At 37.4% G+C, this 17,326-nt stretch overlaps 1 protein-coding gene across 1 annotated transcript; it reads left to right on the plus strand.

Moving 5' to 3' along the window:
• Positions 1 to 7,383: 7,383 nt before the first annotated feature.
• Positions 7,384 to 10,668, plus strand: LOC104456120 (protein WVD2-like 3). Its single transcript, XM_039300809.1, has 7 exons — positions 7,384 to 7,541; positions 8,944 to 9,418; positions 9,629 to 9,714; positions 9,838 to 9,928; positions 10,028 to 10,099; positions 10,196 to 10,306; positions 10,390 to 10,668. Exons 2-7 carry the CDS (start codon positions 8,948 to 8,950, stop codon positions 10,657 to 10,659), a joined length of 1,101 nt encoding a protein of 366 aa, XP_039156743.1. The 5' UTR covers positions 7,384 to 7,541; positions 8,944 to 8,947; the 3' UTR covers positions 10,660 to 10,668.
• Positions 10,669 to 17,326: the final 6,658 nt, after the last annotated feature.

Raw genomic sequence — 17,326 nt, forward strand, 5'->3', positions numbered from 1 at the left:
GAGATAGTCCCGTACACCATCCATTCCCTCCACTCACAAAATAACTTTGCACTTCTTTCGCAATGTAACTTTGAATTTAATTCATCATCTTTATGGAGATAATGAAACAAATGATCCATGAACTTTGATCTATTGTGTAATATAATTCTTGAATTTTTAATTTGTTCAATGTGTTCCTTGAATTTTAATGTGCAATGTTGTCTCCAGATTCTTAATTTATTCAATGTGATTCCTAATATTTTGAATAGTTTATAAACTATATAAAAATATTCAAAGTTGTCCTTCCATTAATTCAGGTTCAAGGATAACATTGCCTATTTTCATATAGTTTAGGGATTATATTGAACATGTACCAAAATTTCATGGACCACATTGAACAAATTAAAAATTCAATAATTATATTACACATTGGATTAAAGTTCAAGAATCATATTGAACAATTAAAAATTCAGGGATTGCATTACATATTGGATCAAAGTTCAAGGACTATTTGTGCCATTTTCCTTATCTTTATGTATGTCTAATCAACTTGGAATATACATGGTGCGCATGGGATAGTTTTTCATATCTAACAATAATAGATTGTTTGAATTTCAAGAGAAAATGTTCCAACGTCGTCATATTTCCAAATTATATTGCTTTTTATTGCAATTATAATATGTTATATTTAAATGACATTGTCTCTTTCATGTAAGTATAATTATAATTTATAATATATTTATTGCAATATTGTATTTTTCTAAAGTACATATTTGACAAATAATTATTTACATAATGAAAAACGGTTCATTAATAATCAAATAAATATAGTAAATTCGTTATAATATTTGTACTTATCAAAACATTGGTACAGTTTATAAGAAACTGGTTACATATGTTGGTTAATTTATAACACTTGCAAAAGTTACATTGGTTACATGCACTAGTAAATAACTATTTACACATTAAAACTTTCCATCTAAAAATCAACTAAACTTCAGTAATTTCATTGTTATGTATTTTAATTACTAACTACGCTTGTAAGTTTGTTAGTAGTTCGTAACACACTAATTCTTTTGGACATTGGTAAATTTATCATGGTAAATTACTAAATCTCACTGTTAAATTTTTTAAACAAATTGCTAACTTGTTAATTTATTGACATATAGGTAAATTCATTGCAGTGCTACGGCTTAAAATTGGAAAAACATAGGTAAGTTCAATAAAGTGTTGGTATTTTACTAAATACGCTTGCAAAATTTGAAAGATGTCGGTGACTTAACCAGTTTATTGGGATGTCTGCAATTTCATTATAATGTCAGTACCTTGCTAAAGCGTTGGTAAATTCTTTATACAATTTGTAGCTCACTAACCACACTCGTAATTTGAAACAAGTTGATAACTAGCTAATTTGATGGACCGTCCATAAATTGCTTATAGAGTTGTTGTTTTACTAAGCACACTTGTAAAATTTCAAACAAGTTGGTAATAAACTAATCTATTAGGATGTCCATAAATTCTTTATAATGTTGGTAGTTTACTAACTATGCTTGTAAAATTTAAAAGTAGTCTTAACTTACTAAATTTATGGGGGTTAAGGTTAATTCCACTAACCACACTTACAACCCTTGTAAAATTTAAAAGAGCTGGTAACTTACTAATTAATTTAAACGTTGATAAATTCCTAATACTATTGGTAACTTGCTAATCGCTCACTTGACAATTAACTTGTCATACTTTTTTCACCGAATGTACTTGGAAATTTACCTACAAATTCAGAATTCTACCGACTACGAAAAGACACTTCATATTTTTCGTGACCGAACCCTGGAGTGGTCTTCGATCTTTATGGGTGCGGGAGTGAGAGAAAGATCTTCATTTATTTCATTGCTCTCAGTATTTCCATTTTCCTTCTTTGCTTATTCACGTAGCTACCACTTTGTTTTCAGGGAAATACAATACAAAAAACACCGACGTTGATATGGATAGAGATGGCTCATTTCCAACGCCCTAACCAATAATAGGAACTTGAAAGACGTATCCAGCTTTGTTAACCCAAATCCAAACCCTTGTGCACACAAAATCATCGGGGACGAGAGATCCTCCCGGAACAATCACAGTCTTCACGTTGGGGTTTTCCGCATCAACCGTCGCGGCCGCAACATGTTCTTCGACTCCCACCAACTCCGGCCATTTGCTCTTACCTAATCTCACAAGGTAAAGTAGAAGGCAAAGGAAAGAACATCAAAACTCGCTCATAAGCTACAGTTGGATGATTTATGCATCGATCCTAGGACTAATCATAATTAAATGATGAAGCATATTGTTCGTGAAAAAGTGAATAAGGATGTCACATGTAACAGGGAATCCAAAATTAGTTTACCTCATTATTTTATATGCCAAGACTTATTCTATTTATTATTTTCCATTTCGTTTTCATGAAAAAAATTTATGTAATGACAGACGGAACAATTTAGATCGGGGAAAGTAAGATAAATAAAATGCGTCTTTTTAAAGAGTTATCTAGGATACTTTTTAAGCATACACAATAAATGAAGTAAAGCTTAATTTTTTTTCTTTTCTGATTCTCTATGGGTATGGGTGTGAAGGGCCGACAATCGCAAAGCTCATTAAGCATCCTCCAAACCTCATTAAAAAAAAAACTTATTTAGCTGCTTAAGGAAAACTATGTCCATCTCCAAGATCATCCGCATTCCCACTTTAGAAAACAAATCGACACGTGATGATAGAATGGGAATTGTAAGGGTGATGATGTATAAATGAAATCTAGCATGAGAACAAAGATACACAAAGAGCAAAAGTTGAGATCATATCATGCACTCTACCTTTGCATCCATCCGCCATATCTCCTTCCAATTTTCTTCAGGACGTGCTGAAGTACACGTTCGTATCTGCATTCTGCAAGGATTGGGTGTCATCTATCGTGGCTCAATACATCGATTGGTTCTATTTCTAACTTTGGAATCTTCAGCAAGAACAAGAAATTCGATGTCAACTTCGAGAAATTTTGGAGCTGGACCGACGCGGCTCATCTGACAACAAGGTGGTCCAACGTGAAGACGGGGAAAAAAAGATCTCGTAGCAAGAAAGAAAGACATGTACAAAGTATCACCTTAATAAATTGGTCTAGGTCGAATTGTACCGTATTAGGCAGCTCATAATTCTTTCTGTTTCTTTGATTCGCGAGAGGCCACGCCTCCGCCAGCCAGCGCACTGAAAGAGAAGGTATTGGGATTTGTATATTATAGATACTTTAGCCTTTTGACCTCAACTTTTTATAAATATTTACCAACCATTGCAAGATCTTTCTTTTTCTCTTTTCCTTTTTGGCCTCACCCACCCAAGTGATGCCAACCTCACGATGGTCAGACGAGGTCAAACCTTGCCATGGCCGGGCAAGACTCAAGTTTGGCCTCGCCATGGCAAGGTCAAGCCTTGCCATGGTCGGGCAAGACTCGGCCTCGCCAAATCTCCAGATCTAGCAACCTCACCCAACCACCGGCTGGTCGCTTGGGTGGGCTATCACCAAGGGCGGCAGCTTGAGATGAGCTAAGGGGAAATCTAGAGATTAAGAGAAAAGGAAAAAGAAAAGAAAAGGAAAAAAAGGAAAAAGAAAAGGCTTCTTTCTTGAGTTGTTTTCAAGAATAAATAAGTAAATTTTTATTTATTTATTATTTCTATTCCAATAACACATTTGTTCTTGGGAATAAAAAAACTTACCAAAAGCGTTTTTGTTCTAATTTTGTTCCTGGGAACAAAAAAAAGACGAAAAAAAAAAAAGACAAGTGTTCCCGAGTGCATTACCCAACACACCCTAGGGTAACCTCATACGGTGCAGTTGCTCCTTATATTATTGTAGAGGGTCTACATCGTGAAGGTAAGTAAATAATATGACAAAATCTAGATAAATTATTCAAAAAGCCTTATGCCTATTTTACGGCCATCAATTTAATTATAAACTTTTAATTGTATTAATTTAGTCTTAAACCTTTTGACTATTTATGAAATTAGTCCAAGCCTTGTAATAATTTATTAATTTAGTCTTTTCGACTGAAATTAGTGATAAAGCACTAACGTGACAATCTAGTTAGCGCCTGCAATCCTATGAGACACAGTCAATGTAGGAGTGTATAAAAGAATCGGGAATTATCAGAAACTAGATCAAACTGACGATTCCTAAGAGGACTAGTCCGATTTTAGGTTCCTATTTATTGAAATCACTTAGTACCAATTTAGTTCTCATTTTCAAGTGTAGAACCGCCACTCAAACTGGATCAATACATATAAATTTATATATAACATATTTTAATTTTTATGTTAAAATTTTCAAAGACCCTAAACTCTCTCTCGTATCCTCTCCACATCACTTCTTTTCACATCCCCAAAAAATTCTCACACTCCTCAAGGTACTCTCTCTCTCTCTCTCTCTCTCTCTCACTCGTATCCTCTCCAAACCACTTCTTTTTAATTTTTCCTCTTTTTCCCTCTCTCTCTCTCTCTCGCTCTCGTATGCCTCATCACTAGGAATCGATAAAGAGGTCACAATTTTTATCAACAAGGCTCGGTGATCACAAAGCCTCATCAGCAAAGGGAAAAAAGAAAAATAAAAGGAAAAATGAAAGGAAAATAAAGAAAGAAAAAGAAAAAATTAGAAAGTTACAAAATTGTAAAAATTATTCACGTCAACATTAACCATACCATCTAAGATAGCTAGTACTGAATTGACAGCCATATCAATGATTATTGATCAAAATTGACCTAAATGACTAATTAGCAAATTATAAAAAGGTTTGAGACTAAATTGATAAATGATTAAAATGTTTAGGATTACATCAACATAATTAAAAGGTTTATGACTAAATTGGCAAATTATCAAAATTTTTAGATTAAATCGGCATAATTGTTAAGTTTAGAGTTGAATTGACTATCATGCAATAAGTTTAAAACTTTTTGCACTATTTTTACGACAAAATTTAAGTGCATCTCTTTTTCTTGGACAAATGACATGTGTGAATCAAATCTATTGTACAAAATATAATTTGTAACCCTTGGACTTAATTCCGTGACTCAAATAAGTTGTTTGAGTTAGACGGTTCTCCTGTTCACGAATTGATGATTTAAATTATCAATTTGTGTGAGTCTAGACGATAAATGGTATCTGAATATCATAACAAAGAGGAAAGAGAATATAACAACTCAAAATTATGAGAAGTCTTGCCTTAGATGAGAATGTTTAGGCCTTCATGGCATTCGAGGAGGAGTGACTACCTTCTTCCCTAATTTTAGAAACTAGAAAGAGGTGGGTGTTTCGACTTATATTAAAAATGTAGGGGTAACTCAAACAACCCACGTAAGCTTTAAAAACATTTTACCCTAATATCCACAGAATCCTACCTTCCCAATTATAAAAAATATCCTCACCTTTAAACCTTATCTGGGATAGCCTATTTTTTTAAAAAGAAATCCTCTACTTGTGACCAGCCTTAATTGTCGTTTAAAAGAGCCGTCAGGAAAAAATAAAAAATAAACAATAGGACAAATCCTGTAAGAAATTCGTTAAGAAAATTTAAAAATTGAAAAAAAAAATTACCAATTAGTGGATAATTAAAATAACCATAAGATGTCGCGCCACGGCTCATGAGGTAGCTCTAAATTGCGAGCCTCTGACACCAATTCTGGGGTGGCAGCGGCGACGACAGTGATAGCCACCGCCACCGCCACCGCCACCGCCACCGCTGCGAGCAAGCTACAACCGTTCCTTCTCCTCTTTTGTTGGGGTTCCCTCTTTATTTTTGTGTACTAATCTTTTGATTTTTCAAAAGAAAAATATAAGCTTTTGCTTTGCAATGAAAAGGCTGTCATATCAAGGCCACGTAGGCATCGCATCAACAAGTTAATACCCGTTTGAAACCGCGAGATAACTCTCAATGCCATTCGTGAAGCAACCTTATCTAGATGGTTACATGAATACATTATCCAATCAACATATACCTATGTAGAAAGAACCAAATAGAGAAGGAGGAACAACTCCACTGTTGAGAAAGCTACCTGGCAGATTCGTGCATTTGGAAGCTCAAAAGGGGAAAGAAAATAATATTTAAAAAATGAATCGTAAAATTAGGTGTAAAGAAATTGGGGGCTTAATTTAAATAATTAAGATGGGTGTCATGGCTTTATCAAAAGGGGTTAGAAGGAATAATCAAAGATGGGTCCTATCGCAATAATTCGATGGAAACATCTTCTCTTTTAATCCCTTTCTGGTTAAGACATTGAATTGGTATTCCATGAGGCCCCTTGCCCCACCTCGTGGGGGCAGCTCCTAAACGCCGTTTCCATCGATTTCGAGGTTTTCTATTCTAACCACTCCACTTGAGATTTGATTGACAGTGAGATTGTTAATGGTTTAAATGTACTCGCTCGACATAGTAAGGTTCTATTTAAATAATATTATATCACGTTCTTGCCTTTTTCTTTTTCTTTTTTTTTCACCTTCCGTACAAAAGATATGGTAATTCTGTCATTTACAAGGTTGATTGAACACTAATCCTGACGGTTGGCTTCATAAGATAATATTGATATTGCAAGTGACATCTCTAGAAACTTGACCCGTTTTGCAATATCAAACTCTTAAATCTTAAACTTTTATTTTGTTTAAACTTTGGTGGTCACTCCTCTTTTGCATTTTGTGTCAACCACATCTTTACAATGTCAACCATATCTCTACGGTATATGACTCAAATTTAAAAGGTATTCCAAAGTCATCTTAAATGATTGAAGCAAGGACCAAAATTCGACATAGACAAGAACCAAGGACCAAAATCACAACAAACTGAAAAATTAGGACCTAAAACTCAATTTCCTTAGGTACCCAGAACAAAATTATAAAAGAAAAGGTGGACCATGAATCCAATTTACTGGCATATAAAAATTTTGAGTTAATATCACAAAAAATCACAAATTAATACATCTGTGACAAAACACAAAAAACTCAAAACTATTGCATTTATAACAAATATACTATCTGTTAATTTCTGTAAAATCAGACTAATATCATGAAAAATCATAAACTAGTATACGTATAACAAATATGAAGTAAAATCCCAAATTGGTACTTTTATCTATTGCCACATGTAGTCCAACTTGGCAATTTTATGGTTTTTAGCATAAGATAAATTATCACATATGTATCAATTTGGAGTTTTTCGTGATATTAATTCTAAAATTCACTTCCGATTAAAAAATGAAAAAAGAAAAGAAAAAAAGGCTTTGTCTAGAAAGAGAAAAAAAGGATAACGGGGGGTGACTTGGAGCGTCTGTCGACGCCGTTAGGCCCCAGCAGAAAAGCCGTGAAAATGCCAACTGGGCCACTTCACGTATAAAAGAAAACAAAAAACAAAAAGAGAAAAAGAGAGCAAAAGAGTAACCGAAACACAGCTACAGCGCCACCGCCAACAGAAGAAGAACCGCAAGCACAGGCCAACGCACATCCAAGCTGGAGCCACCCTCAGGACACCAAGCTCTCGTCTTTCTCGTAGATTGAGGTCGAGAAACGTGACCATTTTCCTGGGTTCTCCTCGTACTCGCGTCCCATGATCTGGGTTCTCCTCTGATGCGCAGTGTAATGTGGTTTCGAACTCTTGTCCATTTGCCCAATTTGATCTGTGTGTGGAGCTTCTCTCGCCCGTTCCCCAGTTGGTAGTTGTTGTTCTTTGTTTGATCTGGACTGGGTTTTTTTTCTTTTTCCCCTTTTCTCTTTTCTCTTGCCGTGTTGTTCTGTGTCTATGGCGTTGGGTTTGGTTTTCTCGTGCTTCTGTTGCTGGATCAACGGATCAAATTTGGATGTTCTTGGTTGCTGTCGAAATGTGAGGCGTCTGTGTTCATGAGCCGATGGAATGTGGGATGGTTCGGGGTAGATTTCGACGGGACTCTTGACGATGAAATGCGCCTCGATTAAGTGTGCCTAGTTGGTAGATTCTCTTTGACCTCTCTTATTGGAGCTTACCCTTTTACTCGTCTGGGTCTGTGACGTTAAGGAGCAATGTCGATTCATTCATGAGGAATGTGGAGAAGATGAGAAGGATTACTGTATACTTGTCTTCTCCGTTTTTTCATGAACATGTCGTTTAGTGACCTGTTGGACTAGTTTAGAGCTTTATGATGAACTTTTGATTTTTGCGACGACTCTTAAATGGTGGGCTTAATAGCCTGCAAATCATGCTCGATTATGTGATTATATCTTTTAGTCTCGGTGTGATTCAGTTCTCTTGAAAGCTATCGATCTCGTTGTTGGTAGCAGAAATTGCTTCCTGTGCTTAGCCTTTCCCCACTCTCTCTCAAATTTTCCTAAATGGACTGATCTCGTTCCTGACAACAGTGGATTCCTCTATTCATGCTTGTGCATAATTCACAACTGCCTCAAGTATCACCCTGATTAGTTAAGGGGAATAAAAGAATGTATCATCTTGACTTATCTTAAATAACTTCTGATAATGTGTTTTCTTGATTTTTCAGTATGCACGCATAATAACGGTGATCCCTCCTCTTTCCCAAGGTGAAAAGCCATTTAGTGATTCTGAAGATCAGTCCTTTTCACATGATTGTGTGAAACATGCTCTCTTATCCTTGTGACCATTTAATTTTTCCTTTCACGACAAGCTATCCTGCAAAAATTGCCTCTTTTCATTATATCATCTCCTTGAAGGAACAACGCTCCAGAATTACTTAAACTAAATCTTAGAGTTATCAGTTAGTTGAGAGGTAACATCTCAGCAGCTTTCAGCCTACTCTCAGGCCAACTGATTTTGGAGTTATTGTCTTAAGGTAGCAACTAGAATTCAGAGAAGGAATGAAAAATACATGGGAGTTCGGACCTCATAACTGGGTAACTTAGGCTTGCCCAATTTCTTGAACTAAACTATGGCGTTTTTGTTCTCTGATATGCAGAGCGATGGGAACCGAAGTAATTGATACATGTGCAGTTAAAGAGCCAGATCGTGTTGCTATAGGTTCAAATGACTCGATCCCTCAAAATGAGGAAACAATGGAGATGAAAGAATATGAGGTCAAGGAATGGACTGCTGAAGACTCCATTGCAGTCTCTGAACTTGGCCTTGAAGAAAAACATGAGGATGGCAAGACTGTGGTGACAAAACACCATGGGACTGGCTTGCATGATGAGAAGGCCAAATCGGAAGCTCAGAGGAAAAAGGACAACAGCAAGTCATCAGTGCCGGTGAAGCACGGGATGAAAAGCAATCGAACGCAGTATACTGTCCCACAACCATTTGCCTTGGCAACTGCAAAGCGTGCTAATGGCATTCGCCAGAGTGGGGCTGAATCAGACAGGCTGAAAGCTGTTGATAAGGGCATAAATGGGAAGTCACTGAAAGCACTAGATAATGACACAAAACGGAATTGGGTAATTGCTTTTGCTTAGGCTAAGTTCTGCTCTTCGGCATACTGATATAACTAGGGACGAAAGATTGATTTTGTAAATGGCCTTTCTTTTCTGTCTTTTCTTTTTTGTTCATATTAAACATTGCTTATGTGGGAGCTACAAATTAACTTGATGTACTTAGACTTTGACTTTTTTTTCTCGACATTGGAAAAATTATCACAATGGCTACAGACACCACCTTCAATATCAAGGAAGCCCTTGCAACCAGATAATAAGAAAAATCCTGATGAGGAAGATTCGTGTTCCATTGCTTCCGTGTATCCTCTCTTGTACCTACAGCACTAGTTGTTAAGCTTTTCTTTTAATGCGTTTTTATGTTTTCAAGATCATCATTTCTTTTTTCATTTGAATTTTTGGAATTTCTCCTTAACCCAATTTAGCAATGCTGGATCGGCTCATGTCAAGTCCCAAATGAGCATGGCATCAGCTCCCACATTAAGATGCACTGAACGTGCAATGAAACGAAGAGAGGTAATATTCTCTTGTTCTGACCTAGACATGTCTGTGTTAATGATGTCTTTAAGCTGAGAAAGCTACTACAAAGAGCTCTAATTCTTTTCATTTTCTCAGTTTTACTCCAAGTTGGAAGAGAAACACCAAGCCATTGAGGAAGAGAAAACCCAGTCCAAGGCGAGGACCAAGGTATGATACATTATTAAGTCCAATTCCTCATCAATCTTAGTTTGGCGATTCTGTTATTCCTCTTCATTATAGTACTTTCACATGTCAAAACTCCAGGAAGAGAGTGAAGCAGCTATCAAGCAACTGAGAAAGGCTATGATGTTCAAGGCAACCCCAATGCCAAGCTTCTACCATGAGGGGCCTCCTCCAAAGGTCGAACTTAAAAAGGTATATTGAGTTCAAGAGCATTAAGCGTCAAGCTATCCAGTGATGTCCCCAAATCATTTTGAAAGCTTCTTTCTGGATGGCAGGTGCCACCAACCCGTGCAAAATCACCAAAATTGGGCCGAAGGAAGAGCCATGGAAATTCATATAGTCCTACTCAAAGAAATCTGGGGAAACCAAGTTCTCTGGAGGGAAATCGTCGAAGCCTGAGCCATTGTGAATTAGGCAACACTGCTGGTGTCACTCTTGATTGTGTACGCAACTCTGAGGATGATCTTACACAAGTTTCAAAGAGAGAAGAGTTGACTTCCCCGAGGATGAATGGACCCAGGATTGGAGACCAATCTCAAGAATGATGTGGAACTTCAATAGAGAGGCTGGGAGAAGAAAATTCTCCAGAGAGACCAGTTAATCAAGACTTGTTGCAGTTGTTTGTGTAAGTTAATGAAGTGTAAATTTCCTGTAAGTTATATGGTCGTACATATAAAAGATTTTCATGACTTCCCATGACAATATTTTCTCTTTCTGGCATCCAAATAATGAGTTCGTTTTTCCCCTCCTGCATTCTTGCTGTGAATGTTATCCTACAACTCTGTCCTGAATACAGGTCGACATAAGGGGCGAAAAAGACAATCCTTCCGCATGTAAATTTGAATTAACTATAAGCTATTGCAAGTATCTTGTGCTGAATACAGGCTTACCGGTTGTACTGTATGAGGGAATGAAGCTAGTGCAAGTATTTTTCTTTTAGCTTTCAGTGAAGCAATTACTTGTTCTTGTCTATGGTATCTCTCAGATTCACAATTTGGGATATCATGACTTACTATGCATGTAAAGTTGAGAAAGGCCAGTGTCGACAAGTGCTTTGTGATGACAAAAATCCTTGCTCATAATTTTTGTTTTGGTCATGATGAAAAGGTATTAAAGCAAAAGGATAAAAAGAAGGCTCCTACTGCGTAAAGGGCCTATTTTCACAAGCTTTGTCTCGCTAAACAGGAGGAAAATGACCTTTTGAAAACACTATGCTTCTGAAAATTCACAAAGCTTTACTTTTTTTCTTATTGCTTTGAGCTTTAAAATCTCATCATAAGCATTGAACTAAGACTTTGCTATTGCTTCCTTTTCTCCTCTTTTCTCATTTTTGTGTTGCTGTCATTTCAAGTTTTTCTTTTGAAATCGTACTAGCTTTTGTTTGTACTTATTATATGTGAGTCTTTAGACTTGCAACCCACTGCAATAGATGTATCAGTGGCATAATTGCATGTGAAGAGCACGCTTACTAATCTCCCCAGATCAAGTATTGATACCAATATGAATCATAATTTCAACATATCTAGGAATAACTTTGATGTGAACTCTAAACCTGAGGGTAGCTCGAGTGGCAATTGTGCAGCTTTCTGACATGCAAAGCCTGAGTTCAAATCGCCACTCTTGTGCTTCTCCTTGATCGGATGCGCCTATGTGTGTTCTGATAACATCCCAAGAAATACCGCTCTTAAGTATGTTTAATTGAGTGCGGAACAAGAATATCACTCTTAAGTATGTTTAATCGGGTGCTCTAAAAGTTCCGCACGTCTCATCGGTGGAATAGCACATTAACTTTGACGTGAATTTCAGCAAGCTTCACTCTTCTTTATCCTACAAAGAAAAATTAACAGCTCCCCCATCTAAGCTCCAAATTCCTGTCCTACAGTGTAAAACCAGTATGACTCTGCCTCTCTCTCTCCCATCTCTAATCTCCAAACTCCAACAGTGTAAAACCAATATGACTCAGCCTCCTCTCTCTCTCTCTCTCTCTCTCTCTCTCTCTCTCTCCTTCCTTATTTCTACAAGATGATGTGACAGATATCCTGCTAACCAAAGGGGAATGTACTTCGTTAGATTTGTCTGTGCTGCGCTTGGGAAACAGAGGAGAGTGGCGTTGACGAAAATTTGAGTGGAAATTTAACTATTTTGTAGTTGAAAAAAAAGCGAAAATTTTACATCTGTTGATGTTTTCCTTCCCTTTGCTTCATCTACAGTGCTCTCAAACATATGTACCTCACCGAAGAGATGAGTTCTTGATCAGAATGATTTCTTCTATATATAAGCTCTAAGAGGTATAAGTGATAATGATTTTGGATGGAGATGGTAGTTGTGACATGTTCTTTTTTTCAATATGATTGTCTTATTGATATTTGGACCACATGAACAGATTCTTTCGCCAACTGACACGTCTTATGTTGATGAACAAAGTCACATAAAAAATGAAACTGTCTTACTAGTGTGAGGGTTGATCATGGTGGATGGACTTTCACAGCATCAGAAACTTTAATCGAAACATCCAATGATCCAAGTAATTCAGTGGCATTACTAATCAATGTGCTTCCTTTATTTTCCCCTGCTTTTTTAAGTACTCTGTGCCCACTTACTCTTTTTGATTTCTTTAAGAGGCCCAACAGCCAAAAAGACTTTCCATTTAAGCTTGGAATCAAACCAATTGTGGGAAATTTTCCTCATTGATGAATAGGTGGTGGTTAATGGCATCTGTCAAGACTTACCACTATTTTTTTGGCCCTACGTGGGTAGGGAAAGGGAGAGACTCTCACTAAAAATAGCCATTAGCCATCGAGAATCTGAGATGTTAATTTAAGTGGGTTTCAATCAGTAATAAGAACAATTCTCTAAGTAATAACCAAGGGGTGCTTGTTAATTTTACATATATTTAGTCTTTATTTATAGTAAATCACCAAAATAAGAGAGTTATCCGGCATGTATTAGGTTGATGAGGAAAGCAATATGGGGCGGTAGTCGAGAGCTTTTGCACTGTAATTATTTTTTGGTTGCTAAAAAACAGCTCTTTGCTTTGACCCAGTATTTATGTCTATCGGTGGTTGATATGCCATGCGCAACTAAGTTTTAATGAGCATTTACATCTATTCCCTACACCAGTATGTACATTTTTTCATGTCGATTATATCATGAGCAAAAAGGGTTCGATACTAATAAGCGTACTGATTTTCCAACAAATTTTACCTCACCTGATGAAGTCACACTTCATTAATATTGATGATAAAGCTTCCAACATCCAAATATCCATGGTTTCTTTTTGGATCTCCGGTTGTCTAAAGAAAAAGATGCTCTATATCTTTATAGATTACCTGCTTTTGGAGAGCATACTATACAGAAATCAGCAGACTTCAGCTCAGACTCTAGGACCAAGTTTTTCTCACACTGAAAAGAGAAACCTAACGTTCCACATTCAAGAACATGCCTCACGTACACCTAATTGAAATTTGAGTGAATTGTAGACGAAGTAATAAACAGATGAGCTGAATATATAATCTCCTTCAATCCACCTCTGTTAAAAAAAGCATGTTAAAGCAGATTGAAGAAAAGCATGTCGTTGTCTACATGTGCTCTTGACCCACAACAGAAAGTCTCATCCTCCTCACGTATATAAGGGCCCATGAAAGAACTCTGAACTGCCTCCATCATCTCTCTCTCTCTCTCTCTCTCTCTCTCTCTCTCTCAGAGTTGAGGGGGATGCTGTCTGGTTCGAGACCGCTCAATTTTTCAAGGGGGAGTGACTTCAATGGAACGATCTCGGACCAGGCTTCATTCCCCTCAACTTGAAACATTATATGCGTGATATAGGATCTACTCTCTGTTACACCCTTCATAAGATAGCGCGTGTGCCTCATATGCACCTGTATCAGCTGAATTTCTCAGATGAACTAAATTGTTCTGCTGTTCTAATTGCAGCCAAGAAAAGTTGAAGATGGAGCCGCAGCAAAGTAACAACGCCATTCTTTTCGATATCGAGCAACCACGGTAAGAATTCTAAATTAAGTCATTTGATTATTTGCTTTTGTTTTAGGTTAAGTACAGAAGTAACTTAAGTGACATATTGTACTGGAAGTGATTTTTGTCATGCATTACAAATCCTTCAACTTGGGCGTTTCTGTACTTCAGGAGTGCATAAATCTCTTCTGTTGAACATATAAAACAATGATTATGATTCCCGTGCGAATTTTACTTGATCACCAGTTAGCAAGATTCTTAAGAATGCGAACTTTGGAATTGTTTTATTTTTCCTTTTTTAGGTAATCCTTTACCTGGATCTTCACCGTGTAGAAAGTGAATCCTAGAGAACACCATTGAGAACTATTGCTTCTTGGAATTTGCTTCTCTGTATTTTGTTCAACTCATTACCAAATTCGTTGACAAACATCAACACCAGTGTGAAAACATTACTTAAGAGGGAGAAAAAAGTTGAAAGAAAGTTAAGTGTTTGCTTTTCACGGTTGAATACAAGACGTATTTAGCTTTGCTTGTGGAGAGCAAGAAAGAATATATGAGCCTGGGGGCTTTTTGCTTTTGATTTGTTGGGTGAGAGCAAGTACCATCACCAATCAAAGGGCTGCGAGCCTAGAATTCACTTATGCTTTTGTGAGCCCCTTGAGATTTGCCATCATGAGATCTCCTTTAATTAGCCTCGGCCAATTCTTCACTTTCTAAAAACCATGTGGGTCTCTCTGATTCAACCCAGTGTGGGTCATAGGGGCAAAATTTGCGTTGCAACACCATATGGATGTGCTTTCAAAAGTTCATGTACTGTTGTGGTTCTGATTTCAATGGATATTTGCTTTTGTAAGTTTCATAATATTCAAAATATCAAGAACCCTTTTTGAGGAAAAGGACAGAGGCTCAAATAGAAGCCTTGGAGCCAAATTGGAGTCTAATGTATCGCCATTGAAGCGGAAATGCTTGTCCTGGGCAGGCCTAACAAGTTTAGTAAGATCAGTGATGCAGAAAAATCTGATGTATGCTATCCTTTCCCAACATTTACCCGAAAGACAGTGTGAGAACACTGATAAGGAATGTGCAGAACACTGATAAGCCGTGTTGAAGGAGAAGGATCAGCTATGGGTTAGAATATGCAGGCTAAGTACTTATGAGGCACTCCGTTCTTATAGAATGTTGTTGAGCCCACGGTGCCAAAGAGTGTGGAAAGGTACTGCCGCTGATAGGAACATCATCCACCAGGGGGTTTTGTATCGGATTGGCAATGGTGAAAGAGTAAAGCTAGGAGAAGCTGGAATGTTGCTAAATTACGCATAGTTTTCTCTGATGCAACGGTCAGAGAACTCCTGAATCTGTGACTGAATATGGTCTTATTTGGTGGCCTGAGAATTCTGGGGAATTCTCGGTCAAGTCGGCCTGCAGGGATGTCGTTAGCTGTAACCTTACTGCTCCCCCTGAGAGACTTTGGCGTTTCATTTGAAAGCCTAACGCTTTGAACTATGATGCAGCTTGGAAACAGGAAGATTTCAGGTTGCTGCTGTTGCTCGGAATCATCAAGGACACGTGCTTGGTGCTTGGTGCTTGGTGTAAACTTATAGTTGTTGAATCTCTCCTCGAAGCAGAAGCAGCATGGACATTGACTCTCATTGCTAGAAGCTACCGAGCGGATAAGGAGATCGCCAAATGCTCTACTCGTTTGTCTCAGGGAAGAAGACAGGATTATATTAAGGCTTCATCCATTAACTAATGATCTGAAACATTGTTAACTGGTAGATGTCTGTCTAGTTTTATTTCTCACGGAGTCAAGTTTGGATTGTAATCTCAGCCTTGCTTCCTTAGTTGTCGGTAATGCCGTCGCTTGACGCCGTGCTTCTTACCCTTTTTGAGGAAATTAAGAAGCAAAAGCACGTTTCAGCCTGCGCCCGTGGACCACCGCAGAGATGAAACAAACCATTAGCTTGACAAAGGTCATGTAAAAGCATGTTTTAGCTTGCAAACAAGAGGAGGGGGCTTAAGACCGAGTCTATAAACCCAGGTGGTCGGTTGCTACCTAATGACTAGCTCCGAAGAAAAGTTCTGTGCATAAATACTTTCTCGATATCAAGTTAATACAATGTCCCGATCAGTGCGTGAGAGAAACGGTGACTAACCGGGGCTCTTCAACAGTAGAAAGCAATGAAACTTGTCCGGACTCTACTCGACATACAGCGGTGCCGTCTTAACTACCGCTGAAACTGAAAATTTTCCAGGGACCATGAATCAGAATCTGAGCCAGCTCATGGTCAGGGGCATATCTTGATTCTTGTAGCTCTGGACTTGTGTAGAACGATGAGATACCATGGCCCAATGGAAGGCCCAAAGCTTTTTTCGAACTGGTTCCATGTCAAAGCCATGGTGAGAATAGACCGAACTACGAAGCTCTCTCTTATAGACAAGTGCGAAAATTTTATAAGCAGATGATCACAATTATCGTTCGAAATCCCAACAAAATTGCTTTGAAGTTACTGACATCACATTTCTCAATAAATCTCTAGCTTTCTATTGAAATCAACTTGTGTGATAGAGATTCTCTTTAAAAAGTATGGATGTGACTCATATATGGAAAGGTCTACCAAAACCTAGAGGTTCTCTCAAATGGCTGGTAGCTTTTTGTTATATAAGTATAATTTATGTATTAAAATGAATTTAGACCGTTGAAAATACGATGGGTACTTTGTGAGCTCGTTAAGTTTGACAGCTTGGATTGAGTTTAGTATATGTACTAGAATTTTATATATTTTCTTTGAAAAAAAAATGTTCATATCAAAGGATTCAAATTGATAGTGACGTTCTTCCTATCATAAGAATTGAGATAGCTTGTGAGAAAGTGAGGATGCTATATTATTCTACACCAACTTCACAGTATTAAAAGGCCAATAGGGAAAAGAGTACAATTATTAAGCACATCAACAATTAAAAAAAAAACATTAGAGTATCACAATAATGTTTGATTGCTTGACAGATGTGGACTCCAAGTGGGCTCTATTGGAGAGCATTAGGGGAAAAATATGGAGAGGATGTGAAAACTTCCCACGTTTTTCACACCCACTTCAATCCTCCCGTTGTTCTTCTTCTTACAAGCAATGCAATGATAAACATGTGAGGGGACAAAATAGATTAATGATAAACAAAAGGAGAAAGGACCGCATTAATCTCACAATTTTTGTTTTGCTCACACTTTAATGCTAAAAACATTTT

This window comes from Eucalyptus grandis, chromosome 8 (genome assembly GCF_016545825.1).
Source record: "Eucalyptus grandis isolate ANBG69807.140 chromosome 8, ASM1654582v1, whole genome shotgun sequence".
NCBI lineage: Eukaryota > Viridiplantae > Streptophyta > Magnoliopsida > Myrtales > Myrtaceae > Eucalyptus > Eucalyptus grandis.